At 43.5% G+C, this 25,151-nt stretch overlaps 1 protein-coding gene across 5 annotated transcripts in view; it reads left to right on the top strand.

Moving 5' to 3' along the window:
• NT5C2 (5'-nucleotidase, cytosolic II) overlaps positions 1-23,582 on the top strand; it is a 93,984-nt gene extending 70,402 nt beyond the window's left edge. For 3 of the 5 annotated variants that reach the window (XM_084846432.1, XM_084846431.1, XM_084846434.1), the window contains 14 exons: positions 2,232-2,327; positions 3,419-3,510; positions 3,706-3,763; positions 4,196-4,289; positions 5,112-5,165; positions 6,530-6,613; positions 7,432-7,473; positions 8,477-8,584; positions 12,287-12,353; positions 14,087-14,257; positions 15,836-15,887; positions 16,152-16,212; positions 17,471-17,647; positions 21,720-23,578. In XM_084846432.1, coding sequence (XP_084702558.1) covers positions 2,232-2,327; positions 3,419-3,510; positions 3,706-3,763; positions 4,196-4,289; positions 5,112-5,165; positions 6,530-6,613; positions 7,432-7,473; positions 8,477-8,584; positions 12,287-12,353; positions 14,087-14,257; positions 15,836-15,887; positions 16,152-16,212; positions 17,471-17,647; positions 21,720-21,965 — 1,402 coding nt within the window. In that variant the 3' untranslated portion in view covers positions 21,966-23,578. Of the gene's footprint in view, positions 1-2,231; positions 2,328-3,418; positions 3,511-3,705; positions 3,764-4,195; positions 4,290-5,111; positions 5,166-6,529; positions 6,614-7,431; positions 7,474-8,476; positions 8,585-12,286; positions 12,354-14,086; positions 14,258-15,835; positions 15,888-16,151; positions 16,213-17,470; positions 17,648-19,415; positions 19,489-21,719 lie in introns of all 5 variants that reach the window. The other 2 variants (XM_084846436.1, XM_084846435.1) reach the window with 1 other exon arrangement.
• Positions 23,583-25,151: the final 1,569 nt, after the last annotated feature.

Below are 25,151 nucleotides of genomic sequence, written 5' to 3' on the forward strand. Positions count from 1 at the left end.
CCACATGAAAATGAGGTAGTACACCACCCACCATGCATTTGGTAACACCACAAAAATAATCATGTGGATCAAGCCTTAGTCAGTAGGCAGTGAAGAAAAGAAATGGCAGGACCACTTGTGTCATTTAATTGCCACATGCCCAAATTTACTTTCCCTAGTGGTGTATACTTATGTTTTACTAAGCCCCTGCAAAGGCTTCTGAGAATTAGCGGTGGTACAGTAGATTATGGGCAAGGATTGAAAAAATACGATCTAGGTTCATTGTGAAGCCTTTATACCACTGCTTCACTGCCTGGACAGCTTGGATGCAGGTGGCTCACCTGCACAAGCTCAAGAGCCCTGTATGTCTGCCCTTGGTATCAGACTATAAAGTCTTGGTTCAGACAAGCAGAATCTGTTTAGCCTTTAAACTGGTTTCCAAGTTTACTGACTACATAATGAAAATCTTAGCGGTTGGGGTTACTTGGTTTGCCTGCCATTGTCTTATTCTCTAACATTCAGGGCCAAATTACACATTACAGCAGACATGGGATGACTGCCCAAAACTGTCTCCTGGAGTCATCTTCTTACTTCTTTCTCCTTAATCTATAGATTCACTTACCTAAAACTCTACATACCGTCCACCCCACTCCCCACTGCCACCTTTCTAGTAATAGTTTATGATGTAGAGTGGGGGCTGGGAAACGCATCATGGGACAACGTCATATCACAGGGAAGTGAAAAAGTAACACGTTAATGGGAGAGAGAGGAGCATGTGACACGGAAAACATTTTTCAAGGAGGTGCCCACTGAATAAGCTCAATAGATTGGCTATTTTCACCAAGTGAAAAGAGAAGGGATGATTGAAAGACTTAACTACCAGTTACTCACTGGCAAGATGATAATTTAAGAGTCAAACTAATCCCCATGTGAAAAAGTGGGAGGTATCTAATGGCACAAAAGGGAGAAGCACCTTCCCTGCACTTGGCACTTAGAGTAGTATCCTGTTGTGCCCGTGCACTCGCAGCACCCACCGCTCATGCAACAGGACTTCGCTGCTTCTAAAAATAATCTGCAACGAGCAAAAAAGCTTGTTTCCGGAATGGTGCAGGTCAGCGGAGCTCACAAAAGGGAGCTCAGCTGACCTGTCCCAATTTGGAAATGAGTGTTTCTGCTCATTTCAGGTTGTTTTTAGAAGCACCAGAGCCCTGTTGCACAAAAGGTGGGTCCTTCAAGTGCAGTGGAACGAGTGGAGATGGAGCAGCCCCATTGGATACTGCCTGTCTTCCCTGCCATCTGTTTCCCCAAATATTTTTCACCCAGTTGAGGTCACTCTGGTATCTGAGCTTAGCAAAGACGAAACATACTTGGGGAAAGAAGCTGCAGGGAGGTAAGCAATGGGCAGGGGGAGAATGCTGCAGTCCTCATCTGTGTGCCCCATTAGCTGTTTAAATTAGATGCACACCTTTTCCGTGTGATGAGGACAGTGCTCTGTTCAAACAAAACTGCCACAGTTGTGTCTAGTTTGGCTTTAATGTTTGTTGTAACCAAGGGACTTCTGATAAGCCATTGACAGCTAACCCTCTGTGAAGTTTTGTTCAAAGGTTTCAGCATTTATTTAGCGCTTTAGTGTGTTCAAGGTGTTCCACACACATTTACTGTGTTTGCATGTCATGCTAATCCATGGTCAAGTGCGATATGCATGAGCTGCTGTGACCTTGGGCTCACATGGTCACTCCTCCCCTCTTCTCCTTCCATGAGGCTGGGAGGAGGACTGGCGTCTGGCATGACAAATTTTGGTTAACACTAACTGTGCTCAGTTTCAAACAAGCCAACTTGCAAACCATGGTTTCTGAAGCTGGCTTGTCAAAACTAACCATAGTTATTTTTAATCACAGTTCTAGGTCTGGGTGACAACAGCAAACTCTAATGAACTAAAAGTGGAAACAAAAGCTTCCAAGGTTGTTGTCTTGGCTGCAGAAGCCTTTCTGTTAAGATAAATGAGCTAATTATTAGATCAATTGTGCATTTAAACCAGGCAATGCAGACTATTTTTTCCTCTGCAGCTAAACAAAAGTTCAATGGGACTCTATCAGCAAAGTGTCCTCCTTAGGGTCAGATTCTAGTTTGGACAGAACGTGATAGAACTGGCTCAGGTATGCCATTCCAATAGACTATCTTTCAAAGTCTTGCTGTTCATCACTGCTTGGTATATGATGTTTATATCATTCTTTGCTTCTTTTTATTAATAGAGGCCTGGTATTTGATTCCCTTTATGGAAATCTGTTGAAAGTTGATGCCTATGGAAACATCCTAGTGTGTGCACATGGCTTTAACTTCATGAGGGGGTAAGTACTGTGAATATAGGCTGTCACTTAAGATAAGCTGCAATCTGTATGCCCAACTGGAGGTATGTTCCATTGCAGTTGGTGGAACTTCTGAATAAACATGAACAACAGTGGGCTCTTAGTTGTTGTCAGGAATCACCCCAGCCCTAACATTTCCAAATCCTCATGCTCAGCTTTTCTTAGGGCGCAAACTTGTGGCTGCTAGACAGCGGCTAGACGGCCACAGATTGGTCAGTTCCTGGAGAACCGCCTCACCACCCGCTCCCCTGCAGCCTAATAGGCAGCGTGGATCATCCCCGCGCTCCACGCTTGTAAGAGCAGCAGGGGGAAAGGGGGCGTTCCTGGGGGCGGGGTGGAGAGTTGGTAAGTGCCTGTATGACACTTCCTGTTTGTCACCTGGCCTCCCCACCCTGCGCTCTGATGTCCAGTGGCTAGACAGCCGAAATGGGCCACCTAGCTGTGAATGCAGGGCGGCTAGAGCGTGGAGGAGACGATCCCTTCCATGCTTCTCCCACCGTGCATTGGATAGGCGGTCGCCTCTGAGTTCAGAGGCAGCTGACTATCCCCATAGGATTGCTCCCTTAATGCTTTAGTGGTAAACTGGAAAATATTTTGTGCCGTCTAGTAAATCATGACTTTGGGAACCTGATTAAAGAAACTATCTTAAGTGAGTTTGGACAAAATACACACTCCATTGTAACTATCTTGGTTCAGTCATACTCCTTTCTTGCGCCTCCCCTTCCCTCCTCTCCTCAAATACCCAGTTTTGAGGAAGATACAATAGTTTGTTAAACCACGGTTTCCTGTTGAGAGAGTAAACAACTTCAAAGGAGGGTAGGTTTCTCTCCGTGGGTAAATTTTTGTGAAGTATCACATTTCACCTTAGTAAAACGGGAACTGGAATGGTATATTTATTCAGGTATTGATGTTGTCTTAAACCGTTTTCTTGGATAGCAGTATTTTAGAAGAGGTCATTAGGCTTTCTCATAGGTCTTATTGGCCCCTGATTGGAATTAACACAGATATTTAGAGAAATTGTTATGATCTGACATCATTAATTGGCATATTCCCTTGTCCCTTACATTTTTCAGGCCAGAGATACGAGAGCAGTACCCTAATAAATTCATCCAGAGGGATGACACTGACAGGTTTTACATTTTAAACACACTGTTCAACCTACCAGGTGAGATCCTAAAATGAGGGCAGGGGGGAATTGTGCAATGAAGGTCAGCAGTTGTATTACTGTTAGTTTCAACATGGCAATATTAGGGATGTCATCTTGGCTTAGATTAATAATGTGTGCTTCTCTTTATCCAGTCCTTCATTTTTAATATATTGTCTTGCCTTGTTTTTGATACCTGGCTGTGCTTGCTTGCAGAGACCTACTTGTTGGCCTGTCTGGTTGATTTTTTTACTACCTGTGACAGGTATTCAAGGTAAGTGTGTATCTTGATTATATGAAATCTAAGGGGACATTCCGTGGCCACCAACTTCTCTCATGCAACTATGTAGAAATCAATACAAATCTTCTGATCTGTAGCTCAATGAAACCGTCACTGCAGTGTGCATGGAAGTACGTAATTTTCTTACAGTTTGATTTCAGCCCTACGGGGTTCACATGAGTTCATCATTCACAGATGAAAAAAAATCACTCTTTTGGATACCACATGATATCTATTTGTGAACTAAAGCAAAGCATGTAATCAAGTATCCTTCTAGCTGGTGGGACAAGATTTGGGTCTACTTGTAGCTAGTGTAGTGTTGCGAATTCCACTTGTAGAGGTGTTCCTGGGCCTCATGTATTATCTTTATTGACTTCTCCTCTATTATATGTGACACTTCTGTTCTTTGTTCCCTTTCTCTTACAGCTGTGAAACAGGGTTTAAAGATGGAGACCTCTTCATGTCCTTCAGAAGTATGTTCCAGGATGTAAGAGATGCTGTGGATTGGGTTCATTATAAGGTGATTGGCACTTTGGGATTTTGGATGGTCTGTTTAATTCAAAAGCTGTTTCAGAGTTTTAAATTAATTATTGTGTAATCTGAACAGCTGAATTTGTTTTGCAATCCTGTGAGTAAATATTAACCTAAGTGGCCCATCAGTTATAATTGGAAAGGAGGACTTAATGAGGGTTGAAGTCGCTTCTTCTCCTGTCTCCCCTTTGCTTCTGTCCTCCACTTCCTTCCTTTCCCCATAGAAACACAGGAAGCTACATTATACTTAGTCAGACCATTGGTCCATCTAGCTCAGTATTGTTGTCACTGACTGGCAGCTGCCCAGGGTTTCAGGCAGGGGTTTTCCTGCCCTACCTGGAGATGCTGGGAACCAAACCTGGGACTTTCTGCATGCAAAGCAAGTGCTCATCCGCTGAGCTGCAGCCCCTCCCCAGGCACTGCTCAGGGTCAGCACCACCCCTTAGCTTCAGCAGTTGAACTGTGTCATGTGTCTTCAGATTATTCTGTGTGTTTCATTTCAGCTAGGTTTACCTCAAGAAAATATTAAGTTCCACCATGTGGATGGCATGTTGTCCCATATTTGTTTCTCATATCATGAATAATCCCCAGGCCTGTCCACACCCATGTTGAGCCTATCCAGAGTCAATCTCTTGACATATGAAACTGCAAAGGACTTTCTGTCTCTGGTGTTACTGATTTAAGTGTCACTGGTACATCTTTCTACAGCATGATGACAGTATAGAAGGTGATACTAATATGAAACCTGAGTAAGTTGTCTGCTAGACATAATTGCTTCTGCCATTTCATAAGGTTTCCCCTGTTGTTTCAGGGATCCCTCAAGGAGAAGACAGTTGAGAATCTGGAAAAGTATGTGGTGAAAGATGTAAGTATGCAGAACCTTTCTTTATTGAAAGAGGATAAATATTGATTTATTTTATGCAATCTTAATGAAGAATTTGTCCCGCCAGTTAAAACGATAGATGAAAGATGGAATGTTCAGGACCTGTCATTCAGAAAAACAGAGCATTTTATTTGCAGTTAACTGATGGTATTGTTGCTCCAGCAAATCTTGTCTTCATTGATGTGGAATAGTTTAGCACTTCCTCTTTATCCCCCTTTTTGTTACTGGAACTTTAACCACCACCACCCCAGCAACAAACGTAGTACTTTTTTCACCAAGTGTAGGAGCAATAGTGAGACAAAGAACACCACAGCAGATGTGGTGAACATTCCAGTGCATCTTCCATGTCTCAGTATCCTGAGGTGGACAAAGTGGTGATCGCGCTTTGCCTTTCTTTGAAGGAGTTCCTTTGATGTGCTGTGAGTACATAGCAACTGATACTTTGTAGAACAAAGCTAGAGTATCCCATCCTAAGTGAACATTTAAGTGTCATGTTGTTCTAAAATTAGTCAGTAAATAGTCCTTGCTGCCTGCAGCCTCTTGTTTTAAAATCACCAGGTTTCTAGTTACATATTATAAAATGGCTTTTGACATTTCAGTTTGAAAAAACATCTCTTGTAATTAAGGCCTGGTCAAATAGGAATTTTGAGCCTCGTGTGGTGCAGAGTGGTAGGTGGCAGTATTGCAACCGAAACTCTCCCCACGACCTGAGTTTGATCCCAGCGGAAGCCAGGTCTCGGGTAGCCGGCTCGGGTTGACTCAGCCCTCCATCCTTCCGAGGTCAGTAAAATGAGCACCCAGCTTGCTGGGGGAAAGGTCGTCACGACTGGGGAAGGCAATGGCAAACCACCCCGCTACAGTCTGCCATGAAAACGCCAGTGAAAGCAGCGTCCCTCTAGGGGTCAGTAATGACCCGGTGCTTGCACAGGAGGAGCCTTTCCTTTTTCCAAATAGGAATTTAGCACAAATTATAACAAGTGACTGATAAAACCTTTCTGAAAGTTTGCCATGAGCCATTCTAAATACAGGCAGCACCCTCTTGTCTGAAACATGGCAGACTGTAGGCATGCAGAAGACACAGATGGGTGCCCTTGGTGCTGTTATCTTGAATCAACTATGCCGTATGCCCAGAAACTGGGCATGAGATTCAGTGGTTTTTATCTAAGACATGCAGGACTTTAGAAGGCATTTTAGTCAGAGTGAAAAATATGCATTTGGCAATATTCAAAATAGCAGTGTGCACACTGCCATCTCAGCTGGGAGATCTGAAGAGGCCCCAAAAGTATGGATTTCAACTCAAGTGGTTGGTTGAGAATCAGATTTTATGTAAATACTTGTCATTTTAGGGGAAGCTGCCTCTCCTGTTGAGCCGCATGAATGAGGTGGGAAAGGTGTTTCTTGCTACAAACAGTGATTATAAATACACTGATGTAAGTACTCCTAGAATATGAGAAACTGCTTTCTTCTTCACAATTTATTATTTACAATGCGCTATGTATTTTGAACTTTATCGTAGAGGAAGCTTTGAACTTTACCTCAGGGATTAGATAAAGTTCACTACTATGAAAGTATGAGCTGCAGGCTCCTGGATTCTTCTTCAAGATTGGTTACTAATTTAATGGGTATCTTATAGTACCAAGGAAGAGCGGGAAATATACAAAGGGGAATATACAGGGGTTTTTTAAAGACCCTCTGATATATTTATTACAAAATGCATAATTCCCTTCACGTTCAGTAACATTTGAACTATCGTTGTGAGCCTCAAATGATGTTCAGGTTTTCTTTTCCTCTTGGGATAGTACTTCAGCTTGTGTGGACTCTTATATTCGTTCCCTGCTCCCCTCATTGCAGAAAGCCATAAACAACTAAATTGGGGGACCTCATATTAATGTGCATGCGGGATTCTCCCTTATCCAGTGAGACTGAATTTTTATTCTATCATTCTGTAAACATTTGCTTCAGAGTGAACTAAATGAACCCACTATATTATCCGAGTCCAGGATTTTTAAAAAGTCTTTTTTTTGCTGTCAGAGAACATGATTGTGTGGTCATGGAAATCCTATGAATAATATCACTGTAGTAATGCAGGGTTCTGGAATGACATTTTAACAGCCACAAAGCCTATCCTAGATTTTATTCTCATTATAGACGTATTTTTTTACATTTAACTGATAAAAACGAGAAATCTATTCATATAACTTAGATACTTAAAATGTATTTTAAGTTCTGATTCTAATCTGCCTTTCAGAAAATTATGAAGTACCTGTTTGATTTTCCACATGGACCAAAGGTGGGTGAAAAGAGCTGTTGTCTTTAGTGTCAGATGGTATAAATTATCTCTTCCTAAATAAGTGGAGAATAGAAGTCAATCCTGGTTCATGGGGACTGATAAAACAGGGTAGCTATTGAATTTTGTATTTGTAAAATTCAGCCTCAAGAAGCATGGTGTCAACTGCATTAGAATTGTTATCGCAGAACAGGTGGAAATAATTAAAATGTGTCTTCATACACTTGATACAGCAGCTTTTCGAGGTCACTAGAGATAGAAATAGGAACCGCTGAGATCTAATCAGAGGTATTAATTGCCTTTAATGGTGAGTTGTTTACCTGCCTGCACCTGCATACCATGAGCAGCAGCTTGAATGGAAGTTGCTTAAACAGAGGGAATTGTCACTTACCCTGCATTAATGGGTATGTCGTTAACAGTTCTGCCCCAATACTTTCACATGTAAAGAATGTTGTTCGCAGTAATGTTCAGGTAAATGAAGTGCTGTACTCTTCACTTTTAAGGCTCTGTTGTTGTTTCATGTACCTGGGTACCTGTAAGAAATCAGAAGTAAGGTACTATGAATAAATAAAGTGCCACCCTTCTTTGTCTTCTCAGTGGTGACCCCTGCTTTGAAAGCCTGTTGATGGTTTGCAGTACATTGTAAGGATTAATAGATGCCTGGGTAGAAAGACTGTTGCCTGCCTTTAAGAGTGTCAAGTGAAGAAATGCCAGATATAGACTTGTTTGTGGGTATCTGTACTTCTTGAAGCAAAAGTTTGTCAGCAGCTCACGGTCCTAAAGATTGCAGGAGACATGGATCTTCTGGATGGTGCCTTCCTTGACAAGCTGATAGCTCTGTAATTGACATCTTCCTGTCTTGTAATAGCTATGCCAGACTAAGTATTGAGCACAGTTATCAGTCTCTACTGCAGAACTAGAATTAGCCAGTACCGATATGAAGGATTAGCATTTGTTGATCCAATATTAAAAACAGGTATGCCTCAGTTTGATATCTTTTCTCTAGCCTGGCAGCTCTCATCGGCCGTGGCAATCATACTTTGACCTCATCCTTGTGGATGCGCGCAAACCTCTTTTCTTTGGGGAAGGCACAGTCTTGAGGCAAGTGGATACGGTGAGTGCTATATAGAATGCATGGTTCAATCTGCCTGGAGGCAAACATGGTGTGGTCTATTTCAATAATTAGAACATGGGTTCTCATTCTTCGGGTAGATTATCTCCTTTGAAATTCTTTGAATACTTGGGCAAATGTGTTTGTAGCTAATGTTGGGTTACCTGATTGACGCAGGAGGGAAGTAGGAGAAGGAATTGTGGCCTTGAAATTAAGATACAGCATGTTTTTCAAATGTAGTATTAATATTTCAGCTGAACATTCTGACTGAAACAAAGCTACACACAGCATCAATACTGCAGCTAGAGAGCCTAGGAAAGCTGCATTTCACTTAGATCAGTTTAACAGCAGCTGCAATTTGATCCATACTACTTGCTTTTCACTCCATGGGACTAGTCTACATTGGGATTCTGACTTCTGTAGTATTAGCGAATCTGTGCTATCAGTAACTTCTTCAGCTCCAACTAAATTCCGATCTCAATCCCGGCTTATAGCAGGATCAGTTGGTTCAACTCTGCTTGCCAGACAATCATCACTTCTACTGTAACATTACTGTACAGCCCGAGGATGTAGACAGGATCCTTGGAGAACTGAGGCTACCACTTGTGTGCTGGATCTTTGCCCTTCCTGGCTTATAAAAGCACCAGGGACAGGATGGGACACAACTGGCTGAGTGAATAAGGGTTATGGTGAAGACTTCTTTACGGCAAGATATGACTCCATCTTGCCTAAAAGAGGCAGAGTTAGATCTTTAAAAAAAACACCCACAAGGATGGATTATTAGAGATTGGCCAGATAATTTCCAGTCAGTCTCTAATATTCCATTCTTGGGCAAAGTGCTGGAGCATCTGGTGGCTTCTCAGCTCCAGGGATTTCTAGATGATGCAGATTATCTAGATCCATTTCAGTCTGGCTTCAGTTGTGGTTATGGGACAGAGACCGCATTGGTCGCCTTGGTGGACGATTTACTCCAGGAACCGGACTGGGAAAGTGTGTCCCTGTTAGTTTTGCTGGACCTCTTGGCAGCTTTCAATGTCATCGACCACGGTATCCTTCTGAGGCGTCTGTCACATGGGACTGGGAGGCACTATTATAAGGTGGCTCCAGTCCTTCTTGGAGGGGTGATCTCAGGTGGTGCTAGGGGTTTCCTCTTTGATGCCGTGGCCATGGTGTCCTCAGGGTTCCATCTTATCCCTCATGTTACATGTACATATACATGAAAACCATATAAATGAACATATACATAAAACTACTGGGAGAGACTGTCCAGAGTTTTGGGGTCCAGTGCCACCAGTATGCTCATGACACCCAACTCTATCTCTCCCTTTCCATCCACATCCAAGGAAACTGTTCTAGTTCTAAATCGGTGCCTAATGTTGGTAATGTACTGGATGAGGGCAAACATATTGAAGTTTAATCCAGACAAGACAGAGGTGCTCCTTGTTAGTCAAATGGCAGATCAGGGCATAGGACTGAACCTGTGCTGGATTGAGGTTACACTCCTCCTGAAGACTCAGGCTTGCAGTTTGGGTGTACTTCTGGACTTCGCCTTAAACCTGAATGCCCAGATTTCAGCAGTGGACAGAAGTGCGTTTGCACGGCAAATTGTAGAATCATAGAATAGTAGGGTTGGAAGGGGCCTACAAGACCATCGAGTCCAACCCCCTGCTCAATGCAGGAATCCAAGTCAGAGCATCCCTGACAGATGGCTGTCCAGCCTCATCTTGAATGCCTCCAGTGTGGGAGAGCCCACTACCTCCCTAGGTAATTGGTTCCATTGTCGTATTGCTCTTTGAAGAGATCCTGGCCTTCCTGTCTGTGACAACCTTTCATGTACTTGAAGAGCACTATCATATCTCCCCTCAGTCTTCTCAAGGCTAAACATGCCCAGTTCTTTCAGTCCCGCTTCATAGGGCTTTGTTTCCAGTTCCCTGATCATCTTTGTTGCCCTCCTCTGAACCCTCTCCAGCTTGTCTGCATCCTTCTTAAAGTGCGGTGTCCAGAACTGGACACAGTACTCCAGATGAGGCCTAACCAGTGCTGAGTAGCGGGATTTGGAAGCTATGCATCTGTTAATGCAGCCCAAAAGAGCAGTTGCCTTTTTTGCAGCCACATCACATTGTTGGCTCATATTCAGCTTCTGATCGACAACAATTCCAAGACCTTTCTCACTTGTAGTGTTGTTGAGCCACGTATCCCCCATCTTGTAACCGTGCCTTTGGTTTCTTTTTCCTAGGTGCAGAACTTGGCATTTATCCCTATTAAATGTCATTCTGTTGTTTTCTGCCCAGCGCTCCAGTCTATCAAGATCACTTTGAATTTTGTTTCTGTTTTCCAAAGTATTAGTTATCCTGCCCAATTTTGTGTCATGTGCAAATTTGATCAGCATTCCCTGCACCTCCTCCTCCAAGTCATTAATAAAAATGTTGAAGAGCACTCAGCCCAGGACTGAGCCCTGTGGTACCCCGCTCGTTACCTCTCCCCAGTTTGAGAAGATCCTATTGATAAGTACTCTTTGAGTCCAATTCTGCAGCCAACTGTGGATCCACCTGATCACTGTTTCATCTAGCTCACTTTGAGCTAGTTTGCTCATCAGGACATCATGGGGCACTTTGTCGACAGCTTTGCTGAAGTCGAGGTATATGATGTCCACAGCATTCCCACAGTCCACAAGGGAGGTTACCTGATCAAAAAATGAGATCAGATTAGTCTGGCAGGATTTGTTCTTGACAAATCCATGTTGGCTTCGAGTAATCACTGCTTTGTTTTCAAGGTGCTTACAGATGGATTGCTTGATAATCTGCTCCAGAATTTTCCCAGGGATTGATGTCAGACTGACTGGTCTGTAGTTCCCAGGTTCCTCCTTTTTACCCTTTTTGAAGATAGGGACAACATTAGCCCTCCTCCACCTTCTCCCTTATGAGCCTGCCTGGTTCTTCAGATGTTCTGGAGAGGCCCTTCTTTCAAGACCACTACCTTCAGAGGTGTGTTTGGTGGCAACACGAACGAGGGCCTTCTCGGCGGCTGCTCCCAGGTTGTGGAACTCCCTGCCAAGGGAAACTAGGATCGTTCCCTCTCTGCTGTCCTTCCACCAGCAGGCAAAGACCAATTTATTCAAGCGGACCTTTAGTGTGTAAGCAGGCCAGTTGGGTTGCAGGCTATTTTTACTCTGTTATTGTTGTGTTTTAAATGTTTTTAATTCTGTTTAACGTATTAGTTTTATTATTTTTATCAATTTTTATTAGCGATTGTAAGCCACCTTAAGTACCATTTTTGGTAGAAAGGCAGGGTACAAGTCAAATAAATTAACATTTGGAAGTATAGGTTTGGATTATCTGCTGAAACACCTTACTAGAGGTCATGCAAAGGGGTTGTAGGAAACTTGTTTGTGCCAGAGTAACTTAACTGCTTTTACATGGCACAAATGTGTTTGAGGCAAGAGTAAGAGTGTGTGGAGGGCGTTTAAGCAGAGGGCACCAGCTATACAGTTTTGCAATGGTGGTAGTATTTTCTCATTTGATGCTACAAGCCATTGTGTTATGCTGCCTTTCATCAAGATTCATATTGGGAAGAGGCAAACATCAGCTGTGCTTTTGCATTTGAACCATGTAATAAGCAGTCTTTGAACTGGGTGATTTATTACAACTGGAATGTTGGGTCTGAAGACCTACAGTTCCATTAAAGTGAGTTTCTCTTTCTGTGCAGGTTACTGGCAAGCTGAAGATTGGTACCTACACAGGCCCCTTGCAGCATGGCATTGTCTACTCTGGTGGTAAAGTAGAAATGAGATCGTTGGTTCTTTACTCAGGAGCTGGGACAGAAATTGTAGTTTTCTAATCTACCTCAGCCTAAGGCTTGAAGCTTGCAAATGTTTTCAACAGGAGAGAGTGTTTTCTGTCCTAAGAAGGTTTTCTGGCACATCTGGCAGATGTTTTTTCCCACAACATAGGCTGCAGGGTGTTATTACTGCTGTAGTTCATCTTAGGACTATTGTGTTTGCAGATATGTTCATCTTACAATACAATATTCAATTGCGTCTCCTTGGCATCAGATCTTATGAGGCCTGAGAGAAACAGACATGGGGATTAGTGTGGTGGGTTGCCCTGATGGTGTCAGACCACATTTCGGTGAATTGAGTAACAGCTGGGAATGGGAGCCAGCTCTTGTCTGACTGAACTGTTGTACTTAGTCTTTAGTCATCTAACTGTATGGATTCTCTTGTCAGCAGAGGTCACTCATGAGACAGAATCCAAAAGCCACTGGAGGGTAATTACCAAAAAAATCTAAAATGTCATAAAGTAGTGAGCAAACATTTGATTTCTCCAAAACATTTATTCAGGCTGGTTGTTATGCAAAACAGAAGGAGGGGGAAGAGAGAGAGAGAGAGAGAGAGAGAAACCTATGCTTGATGGAGAGAGAGAGAAACCTATGCTTGATGGAAAAGCCCTCAAATCCACAGTTAAAACTGTCTTGAGATAAAGTGCAAGAGGTATTATGCAGATGCAATTAGATAAGAATGTGCTAGGTACAAAACAGATTTCTGGTTGCATTGAGTGCTACTGGGACAAAACCCTCCAACAATGGCTATTCTTCCATTAAAAAAAAGACGCCAGCAGTTACTTTGATCTGTCTATAAGTGCAACACACAAGGGTCCCTTGTGAAGCAGAAGAGTTGTAGTAGTCCATGTATTAGCAAAACTGGAAATTAATTTTAGGTGGTGTACTAGGTAACAGTTGATAGAAGCCAAACAGGGCAGTGCTATCTTGTGGTAGGAAGGCATGTAAACCCATCCACTCCCAGCTTCTAGCCCCCAAAAGATTGATGTCCCATCTTCAGGTGGTAGAAGACCATCTTCCTCTACTTTTAAGATCTCACTCATGGATGAGTAAATTTGGTATTTTCCAAAACATACACAAATCATAGATAGTTGTATTGGTCAATTAGAAAAAAAAGCCAGTAGGGCAGTACTCTGTCTCCTGCAATAAATGGATCAGTAAGAGAGCCAAATGTGAGCCACTTCAGATGAGACTTGTATTCTGGTATGACACCCAAGTACAAAATGTATGTGCCATGCATCACACTTGAATAGTACATGTATGTATTTTAGCGGGTTGTCTCATCAAAATGTTTTGCAAGGGGGGACCCAATCCTCTTGCAATTGCCATGTGCGTATCTTAAAGAGAAAAGTTTCAACTTTGTGCATCCCAGAAAATGTTCTGACGGCACATGAGGTACCAGGCATTGCTCCATAAGCTGTCAGCAGGAAAACGAGTCTGTAAGCTGTATGTGTGCAAATTGGAAGTGTGGTATAAGTACAATTACACGTACTCTGATATTATACTTGTGCGTGCAAAAATTGCATTTGAAGCAGCCCTGCATCTAAAGCCTTCAGTTTATGGAGAGAAGGTACATGCTGAGAATGGAGGATTCTGCACCCAAAGATTTTCTGGTGAGAGAAACATTTTTCTGACTCATAAATATTGCTTTCTTCCTCCTTCCCTCAGGCTCCTCTGATACAATCTGTGATCTCTTGGGAGCCAAGGGCAAAGACATCTTATACATAGGTGACCATATCTTTGGAGACATTCTGAAGTCCAAAAAACGTCAGGGTTGGAGAACCTTCCTAGTGATTCCAGAGCTGGCACAGGAGCTTCATGTCTGGACAGACAAAAGCTGTAAGTAATAAGTTGTCTAGTCCCAGGCCTCTCCACTTTTAGGGTGCAATCCTATGCATGTATAGACAGAAAAAAATCCAATGCAGGCTGGGGAACACTGGGAGTTGTAGGACTTTTTTCTGTCTAAACCTGCATAAGAAGTGCCCTTAATTGATGTAGCTTGGCTTGCTGTACAGTAGCTAGAGGGGAAAAAAACCTTGTTTCCCAGTGATTATTTGCATTGCTTATGTGCACCAAAGGGATCTAGAAGAGGAAAGTCTCCAAATTGCTCTGTGATATGATGTCTGTGTCTTCTGTAGATTGCTGTTCCCCTTATAGTTTTCTTTTCTGCCTTGAACTGAGGCTGGGAGAACTAGCTTACGCTGCCAGTTATGTCATTACTGTTGCTGACATTTGTCATTTATTTATGAATTTAAAACATTTAAATGAGCATTTTAATAGAAAATTATTTAAGGCAGCTTACAACAATGAAAATAAATACATGTTATAAAGGCAATTCAGCTATTTACACTGAAGAATGTAAAAGCATGAGCATGGTAGAGACCTAGGAATAGAAGCTCATCACAAAACCCAAAGCTGTGCTGGTCTCTGAGAGAGAGAAAAAACCCCAAACCTACAGTTGGATAATACTTTTATTAGGCCCAATCAAAATGTCACAAAAGTATGCAAGCTTTTGAGTTCTCCAGAGCCTTTTATGAAAACATAAATGGCTGGCTGTACCTGTGATCTGCCTCTTGCCTTGGACACAGGTTTCCGGGGTTGGCATAGAGCAAAAGTACAGAGAAACATGACAGTCCTTGTATTTGCAAAGCTGGAGATTAATTTTAGGTGGTGCGGTAGGTAAAATAGTAAATGGAAGCCAAATGGGTCTGAAACTGCAGAGCTCATGACTATAACATCTGGCCAGATTTTTGGACTTTCCTATTTCTTCCCCCATCCCCTGCTTTTTGTACCACCTAGCCCGATGATGAGTTCTGGAAAACTCAAAAACTTGCACAGTTTTCTGGCATTTTGGTAGGAATAGAAGCTGTAACCCTAGAGCAGTCGTCTTTAACCTGGTGGCCTCCAGATGTTTAGGACTTGAACTCCCATCAGCCCTAGCCAGTGTGGCCAATGGTCAGGAATGTGGCAGTTGTCGTCCAAAACATCTGGACAACACCAGGTTGGAGAAGGCTGCCTTAGAGTCTGTGAGAGGTTCCCAAAGATCCTGGATCCTTCTACCAAGGAGACATTACAGACATTTACAAAAGGCTGACTGCCTTTTTTTTGTTTACTATAAGAAAGGATGTTCTGTTACTTTTAGTCATGTCGAGCTAGAACTCCAACTTCTGCTCGCTTGAGTTGTGTAAAATTAGTTTTACTGAAGCATATATGGTGAAGATTACAGAATTGTATTGTAAACCAACAGAATTTAATGCTGCCACACAGAAGGCAAGTAATCCTCAGTGCATGTCCAGGCCTGCCGTACCATATTGGCAAGAAAGAAACTCTCTGCTGGATAGGAGTATTTAAAGCAGTTGAGTTCTCCTGAGATAAGGTCTTTTACGCTCTTCCCCCCCCCCCCCCTTTACTGTTTAGGCCTTTTTGAAGAACTTCAGAGTCTAGACATCTTCTTGGCTGAGCTATACAAGTAAGTAATGGATACTTCTCTGCAGGGTGTAACCCAAATACTGCCTCTTATCAGTTAGTGGTTGAAGCTCTTCCTTTTTTTTTTAATGGCTGCATCCTGGCAGTGGGCTCCAAATTACCATAGAACCTGGGAATGGAGAGGGGGAAAAGCATATTAGTGTTGCCCCACACAACAAGCTTTCATAAATTAGTATTTGCTCTGCCAAACCAATCCCCACATTAGTCTTCAATGTGCTCTACTGAAATTAATTTCTTGCTTCCACAGGCATTTGGATAGTAGCAGCAATGAGCGTCCTGACATCAGTTCCATCCAGAGACGTATTAAGGTAATGTCAAACACAATGCCCTTTTGCACCAAAGTGGCTTTTGGTTAGAATTTTCACTTGCTTATTAGGCATCCCTTTGCAAAGTTTCAGTAAAACATGAGAGAAGCACTCTGTGGTAGCATCAATGGAGGAAGATTCAACAAGATAGGGAAGCGAAGGAGCAGAATAGGCAGCATACTGAAAAGGAACCTGAGGAAAGGTGGAACAGAATGATCTGAGAAGAAAGGAAGTTGAGAAAAGGAGGCGCGAATAAAGTGAGATGGTTGTGGAAAAACTTCACAGGGCCTAATACAGGAGAGTCTATGCTGTACTGAGAGGGAGCATGGTGAAGAGACAAGAGTGTTGGGCAAGCAGGGAGGCTGGTTGACTCATGATAACTAAATAACATAGAGGCAACACATTGAGCGCCAGTTACATTGCAGATGCTTGTAATGGTCTCCCAACATTTTTTAATCTGTTTACGAAAAGCAGCTCCAGGAGTCTGCAACCGTGACAGGACAGATTGTAATGGGGAGGGCTGCATGTCATTTTCCCACTCAAAAACACCCCCCCCTCACACACACACACACACACACACACCCTCTACTTAAGTCAGGAGTGGCCAACTTGCAGCCCTCAGCCTAATTTCAAAATCCTTCTGCAAGGGATCAGTCCTCTAGTAAGTGATCTGTTCCTTCCCTGCCAGCCCATATAAAGAGGGAGAGAGAGAAGAGGTATCAGAAAGAGAGACAGAGAAAAAGAAGTGGTAGACAAAGAGCAAAAGGTATGGGCCTGCCCTTTGCTGGCATGTGGTGCCTGACAGATTACCCCCAAGGGAATGGCTGTGAGTTGATGGCAGGAAGGAAGAGGACAAGGGAAGTTTAAGTACTGTGGGACAGAGACTACCGAGAAATACATTTGCTGGACCGACACCCTGAGAGATTCCTGAACTGGAGATTAGTGGAAGGAAAAATAAGACACTTGTGACTTTCCCCATCATTGCAGCTCTATGATAGGATCAGCCATGTCTGGTAAAATTCTCTCGGCTGTGGAATTAGTAGTGATGCCAGGGGCTCTCTTGGGTTATGCATTTGGAAATCCAAAGGCAGCAGAGAACTCTGAGAGGAGACAGGGGAACTGATGTTCAGAAACTGATTTAAATTAACCAGCCTCTGAAGTGAATAGGGGAGGAGCCCCATATATGTATATATTAGAGCTCCCACTCCAGCAGTTCATAGCTGGATCATGGCAATGCCTCTAACTTGCCTTCTAATTTTAGAAAGTGACTCACGACATGGACATGTGCTATGGGATGATGGGAAGCCTGTTCCGAAGTGGCTCCCGACAAACTCTCTTTGCAAGTCAGGTGATGCGTTACGCGGACCTCTATGCAGCATCTTTCATCAACCTCCTGTATTATCCCTTCAGTTACCTCTTCAGAGCTGCCCATGTGCTGGTGAGTTCAAACCAATGGAGCTGCATTCTGTATATAGTACCTGCTCTTTCTGAATCCTCAGGGCACAGAATGAGGAATTTCCCAACCAGAACAGCTATACGTTTGATTGCAGTGGACAGCATTAGAGGGAGTCAAGAACTTCTAAAACTCAAGAATGTGGCAGTTGACATGGCATTGTTCGTATTGTAAATGTCCGTAAAACTGCCTGGTGACTGCAGAATAGGAGCAGACTAGTGAAAGTAGCAGCCCCCTTTCCAGAAGTGGCTCTTCTTTCTAAATACTCGTTGCAAAGAGAAGCTTGGGGGCCTTTTAGATACCAATTTTAAGGAACCTCTAAGTCTTGCTACAGAGCATACTGCCCTACTCTCGCAATAGTATCCTGATGGTTCTCTCGTCTTTTAACTCATTCCATGTCTGGCCAAGCCCCATTAATAATCACATGCTCACAGTATGATTAGAGCTTACTCAGTTAAGGGTTTCTTAGGATTGTGAGGGTTTGTCAAAGTCCATGGGCTAAAATGGCCCATTATCAGGGACCGTGTAAGGGGTTGGCACCAGTGGGCTATTGCCAACAGTCCCATGCCCTCAGGTGGGCTAGTTGCGTGATGATCCATGCCCTTAGGTGGGTCCACTGCTGGCCCCTGACCTGAGTGTAGTGGTCTGTGGCATCATACCTATAAGGTGTGGGGTCTTAGTGGGGGTATCAGGCTGATGTGGGGCTGCTGAAGCTCCCAGCACCTACCACTAATGTCACTCGTATGTGTTGGGAAGCTACAGGCCAGCCTGCAGTTCGCTGGAGAGGACAGGGTGTGGCACTTACTCAAGGCTGGCGTCAAGGATAGTCAAGGTTGGGCACTAGCCAAGCACCCACACCCAAGCAGGGGCCCGCTGACAAGAGCCCTTGGAGTGGTTCGTCCTCCTCACCACTGCAACCTGTTTGTTCACCTGCCTCTCACTCTGGCCCAGACAGTGGCAGTGGTGAGGAGGAGGAGCAGTAACAGCCACCATCTATTTGCTGCCTGGATCCCTGCCTATCAAGCAAGCAGGCGGTAGCAAAGACGAGAAAGAGCATGAGGAGCAGTAGCAGTTGGTGACAATGGTGGTGAGAGGGTGGACTCACTGAGGGAGGGGGCTTACTGAGGGCGCCTTGCCTAATGGCCCCAGAAACCTGGAGCTGACACTGCACTTATTATTATCTAGTAAGTGAACATGGACTTTATTTCTGGTTGGTTGGTTAGTTGGTTGGTTATCACATACCATTTGAATACAGTAGAACTTCCTTGGAAGGATGACTGAAGAAAGAGGAGAGGAAGGGATGCAAAGACAATAAAGCCAGAGTGGCCCTGTTTTTTGGATAGGTTGCTTTCTGGTTCACATTGCAAAACCCTTTTTAACCCCACCCCACCCCCCTGGATGGGAGAGCAAGTCGTGCCCATGGAAATAAATGGAGAAATAGTCCAGGATCTGCCATAGACCCCAGTTTAAAAACAAGAAGAAGAGGTTAAATGTGCCCCTACATAGGTCCATATAAACATCAAGATTCTCTACACATTTTTTTAAAATTGGGGTGTGGGCGGGGGTTATGGCAGATCCAGGACTAAAATCTTACATTTAAATGTAGCTGTGATTGCACCAGTGTAGGATGCTATGGGATGATGGGAAACCTGTTCCGAAGTGGCTCCCAACAAACTCTCTTTGCGAGTCAGGTGATGCATTATGCGGACCTCTATGCAGCATCTTTCATCAGCCTCCTGTATTATCCCTTCAGTTACCTCTTCAGAGCTGCCCATGTGCTGGTGAGTTCAAACCAATGGAGCTTCATTCACCACACCAAGCAAAAGGTGACAGCAAAGAGGAGCTACTGCTTTTTCTAACTCAGTTCTTATTAAATGTGAAACATCTTGGTTTGGATCTAGATTTAGGTGTGTCCAGCTGGAAGCAAACTTCCCTGCCCCCTCCTACACACAGCCGCCCATCCAGCTCCCTGAAAATGCTACACAGAGGGTTGGGGGAGTCCAGATCAATGGGATGAGCTATGGTGTGTGTACTGGGGGTGGGGGAGAAAGGGGTATCCCTGAAAATCAGGCAGAGGCACTTTCCATAAGCAAAGGCCTTCTGTGTTTGCACGTTTCAACTTGCTAGCCTGCCAGTGCAAATTCCAGGGCAAATGCAGTTCTTTATTCCCATAGTGCAGGCTGGAAGGGGTTGCAGCTGGGAGATAATGGCTTCTGACAGCCCTGCAGTGTAATTAATGCTGAATACTGCAAGGGAGGCAGGTAGGGTGAGAGAGTGATTTAGAACAACCCTATAGTGTTTTCCAGTGCTGTTAGCCCAACCTCCAGTATATAATACTGGCATAAGAGTTTGGAACAACTCTGTAGTGGAGTTCACTGTTGTACCCTTACGATAGCACAGGCTTTTCTGAAATAGCATATGGCAGCCCTCCAAGCCCTTTGACTATGACAGGTCAGAGGTGGGGCTGAGGCTGTTTGGATTCCAAGTCCCCATACAAAACACCCAGCACATTGCAGCAGTCTACGTAATCTATGTAAATTGTTCCCTCAAAACTCCTCTCAGGTTAAATCCAACACTCAGGTTAAATCCAAGCTTCAAGCTCCATTGACTTTCATCCAGATGGGTCATTTTTTTCAAAAACTCAAAAATAACGTTAATACACTCACAAATATAGCAAAATCATGGATTTGTTCCTTGGTTTCTGGGGACAGCTCTCACTTCACCTCAGGGGTGTGACCGACATTTTATATGTCTCTGGGAAAGAAAGGAGTCAACAGGAAGGAGGGTTGGAGTGGGGGAGAAGTCATGCAAAAAACTGCTGAAGGGAAGGAAAAGGAAAGCACAGCCTGGTGGAGAAGGAGGTATAAGCATGGTGCTTCATGTCCACTGTGTAGAGCCAAACTTTTCAGTTATTTATGAAAATCTATGAGTACCACATAAAATGTCTGCACAAACTAACTGCTTGAAAATATACGTAAAATACAACTAGAATTGTGAAATTGTCACCAACTATATCTTGTATATTCATATACTGTGCAGATCTGTGCAGTGCAAACCTATGCATGTTTAATCAAAAGTAAGTTCCCTTGGGTGCAATGTGGGACTTACTCCCTAGTAATTAAGATTGCAGCCTTGGTAATCATTTTCTTCAAACTGTGCCAGATTCAAACACTATCAAACAAATACAGCATAATCAGTGGAGTAAAATACTTTGATATTCATTCATTTGATCTGGACCAGCAAGTGTTTTATCAAGTACTTCTGTAGTGAATTGCCTGTCCACTACATCTATAAGCGAATCACTACCACGCCCATTTTATATTTAGAAGACTGGTTTTAGTTTAAAGAGGAAGTGCCAAAAAGGGAAAGAGTGTGGTTACAGGGAAAGCTGGTGCAGTAGGGGGGCTGGTGATATTTTGTTGCCCAAGGACCCACACAAATCTGGAGCTGGCCTTCCCCATTATTCATAGTCTTTGACTCATTGGTATTCAGCAGGGGAGTCACACAGGCTGTAACAATGCTCACATCAATATGGCCTGCAGTGACACAAGTTGGATGTGTTGTTTTGTGAACACTATCAGTGATGGGCCAGTTAGTCCTCAGTGGAAAAGCTCCAGCTCTTTATCTGTGAGGAGTGAAGCCTTCCTTGCGAGAAAACTTCTCTTTTCCTTGAATCCTCAGTGTTGTTATGTCTGGGCATATGTAGCCTAGGATGATGAACTCTTCTGCCGGGGTAGTTAGAGTGTCCCCTTCTTGTTGTCTTTTAGGCTTTTGGCAAAGAAATTTCAGTTCTGCCAAGCTTTTAGTATTTTTTATTGCTGCTTCTTTTTGGATTTATCTTGGCTTGTTTAAATGCTTTCAAAATTTTAATTGTAACGTTGTTTTAGTTGTTAACCATTTTGGGGCCCTTTTTTTAGGGCTGACAGGCAGTATAGAAATGTTTTTATAAATAACACTGTCCTTGGGATAATATGAAAATCAGGCATCTGCATGTGCTGAGCCAGAACCACCCTCTCAGGGCACTGATGGAATGATACTTGACTTTGTCTCCATACAGATGCCACATGAGTCGACAGTGGAGCACACCCATGTGGATATCAATGAAACTGAGTCACCCATGGCTACCCGTAACCGCACTTCAGTGGACTTCAAAGATTCCGACAAACGACACCAGCTGACCCGATCTGTTAGTGAAATTAAGCCACCCAACCTCTTCCCTCAAACTCCCCAAGAGATCACGCATTGCCATGATGAGGATGATGATGAAGAGGAGGAGGAGGAGGAAGAGGAGGAGGAAGAATAGAAATGTTAACACCTCTTTACATAAAACGTGGCTGAGCAATGATTGGCTGGAACAGATTCCCACTTGGGAGTCCTGGGGCGTGGGGGGGGTGACAACAGAATTAACACTAATCAAGAGCCCTTTGTTCTTAGCAAGCTTATTCTTTGCAGACTCATTCCAAATGTAAAGGATTTTGCATTGGATGAGGTAAGACCTGATACAGATGCCTAACTGCATTGCTCCACATGTAGAACATGGGAGGGAGGGGCTGCTTGTGTGGTGCTTGTTCCTCTTACAGGTGCATTTCATTTAAATTGCCTCCCACTGATGGTTTGGAATTGGTGCAGTGAGGCTGCCATAGGTCTTGCAGCAATCAGAAGGGCACAGTACTGGTTCACAGCTGGTACTCTGACACCTTTTTGGGCAAAGATGTATCCCAATATTTCATACTGTATGCATGGAAATGGCAGTACTTCCAGGGCTGCATCTACCCATCAAGCACACATTTGCTTTTTGAAATGGTTTAATCCTCTAATCTCATTCTGGTGCAGTTTGGCTTCTGCTCTCTTTCTGTATTTGATTTTTAAAAGGCTATCATGCCATCTATTCTTGGGTTGTCCAATAGCTAGTTTTTCTATTGCTGAGATTCCAAAGCTTTTTATAATCTCTATCCTTGGCATGTGGTGCATGTGTTCTAGGATCTTCTAAGACAGGTACTTATGCCATATGTTTGCTCTCTGCCCTGAATTTACCTCTACTAACAAGATTCCTTAACAGATTATTTTTTGCTGTATTTGATGAGGAGAGGAAAGAAGGGGGTTATTTTTATGTATTTCTGTGGTGTTGGGGGAGACAAAGGTTAGTACATCTCAGAGAGATGAAAAACTATAGCATCTGGAGGGGAAAGTTTTGTGTTTGCCACCTTTCCTAGTCTTATTGCTGGTAACACTTTGGACTCTGTGTAGGAGCAACAAATAAGATTCTATGGTTCCACTGGCAGCCACTCTAGTCTCTCATACGTAGTAGATAGGAGTCCACGGTCCTAGAGCCTTAACAAAGAGGAAGCAGCAGCCTTCAGCAGGATGACCTTACTGGGGACACTCCGTTTTAACTCCATTCCAAGAATGAGAATAATTGAAGGCCTGCTCCATATTATTTGTAAATGGCTCTAAGGGCTTGGCATGTCACCTTCTTCATGAGTTCAAGCTGTTAAGTTTAAAGCACATTTTCCTCTGAATTATCCTGCAATGCAGGGCAGGTTCACCTTCAGGTTAACAGGCAGTATATATTGTGTCCTGGGGTGTAGCACATCCCTTGCCATACTGTGCCATTTGAGTATAGAAGACAGAACAGAGGCCCTATTTTAAAGTATTAGAACTTTTATTTTGAATCACTTGATTGTAATTAATCTTATTCCATTATTAAAACACATTGAACTGCAAATCAGCAGGACAAGCTGGTGCTGCTCTGATGGATCTGCAAATAAATAAATCATGAGGTTTCATAATAATCTGTTCTGATGTGTGTCTAAAAGTGGGGGTGAGGAGAAGTGGATTTATCGGTGTTGTGCTGGTTGGCTAATAACAGGCTTATGAACAAAGTGAAAAGCTGTAATGTGAATAAATTATGCTTAAAACCTATTCCAAGGGAGATGGTTATGAAAGGACAGATGTATTCATGAAATGTAGAGATACTGTGGTAAATTCTAGTCCCAATTATCTACATCCCTTATTTAAGTCCTACTGTCACAGTTGAACATTACTAGTTTATAACTTGGATTTTGTCCAGAGGGGAACTCTAGACTGGCCATGGAGTTGAGCTGGATACCTGTAAGGCAGCAAGAGCTATGTACTGCTACTATAAAAATTGTTATTGGGAGGCATGCTGCTAAGTTTCCAGCAGCCCAGCCTCACCAAAGCCACACACACACCCTGCCCCACACATCCACACACTGCTTTCCCATTTCCTCTTGTGGCTGGCTGCCCTGGCAACAAGCACCTGGTCTTCCCAGAAGTGAATATAACTAAGGTTCCTGTAGTGTTGCAGCCACAGTGTTTTAGTTTGGAAATTTGGAGCTTGCTTTTAGCTGCTCTGCTAATAGGTATATATAGTTCAACTACCACTTCTGCTTCTGAAAGAAGAGTGAATAACAGCAGCGTAGTGAGCATTACCTGTTCTTATAATTGAAGCGACAGGAAGGAAGGTGAGAAAAGAGAGACTGCAAAGGAGTAAGAGGGGTCTGCATCTGCTAGCAGAACAGATTCCCTCTCTCTCTGAAGCCCACCCAAAATCTGTTCCCGAGCAGATTGGAGGAAGCGCGCACATGTGTGTGTGCAGGGGAGCGGAAAGTCCTATTGTGCATGCAGAAGTCTACTCACATAACATTGAATCCAGACTTACTGTGGTTAGATAAGACCCATGGAAATCAGAGGGACTTAGGTTAGACAGAGAATCAAAACAAACCCTTCAGCTGAGCAGAGCAGCTGGTCCAGGGACTACAGAAGCAAGCAAGCTTCCAGAACATGCGTGATCACAGCGAGTGGACAGGGGGAGCAAACAGGAGTTGGCCAAGGGAGGTCAAGGGGGAGGCCCCTAACATTTTTAAAAAAAATTTTTTTTCATTTATTTGTCTTGTAACACACACTTCCATACCAGTGGGACTCTGTTTTTAACGTCCAGTAAGGGCCAGGCACAGGCTAGTCTAGAACAATCAGAAAGCTAGACACAAAAAGGAAAACAGACTATGGAAGGACAAGTCTCTCCAGTGGTGGTGAGCTGCAAGGTGTGTGCAATGTTTGTTTTCTTGCCTGAGGACAACATGGCCTACACGTGCAACAAGTGCAAGTTGATCACACTGCTGGAAGAAAAAGAGGACTGGAGCGGCAACTGTTGACCCTTCAGGGAATAAGAGAACACAAAGAGTTCTTGGCCAGAACAGTGGAACTACAGCAGCAAAGCGAAGTACAGGAGCTAGAAGAGCAACAGCAAGTTGAGGCAGAAGAGGGAAAGGCTGAGGTGAGGAAAAATGAAGTAGAGGATACTCCTTGCAAAAGGGTGACAGGAGCAGAAGAACTAGAAGCCACTCTGCACCAGTGCAGGCAGTGGAACTAGGGAACCATTTCTGGGTATTTGAGGATGAGACTGGAGGACAGCCTGCAGAGGAAGAATTACAGGGGACCCTACATGAGAGCAAGCGAGAGGCTGAAG

Source organism: Heloderma suspectum, chromosome 3 (genome assembly GCF_057233095.1).
Source record: "Heloderma suspectum isolate Gila_16-S chromosome 3, 16-S_ref, whole genome shotgun sequence".
Lineage (NCBI taxonomy): Eukaryota > Metazoa > Chordata > Lepidosauria > Squamata > Helodermatidae > Heloderma > Heloderma suspectum.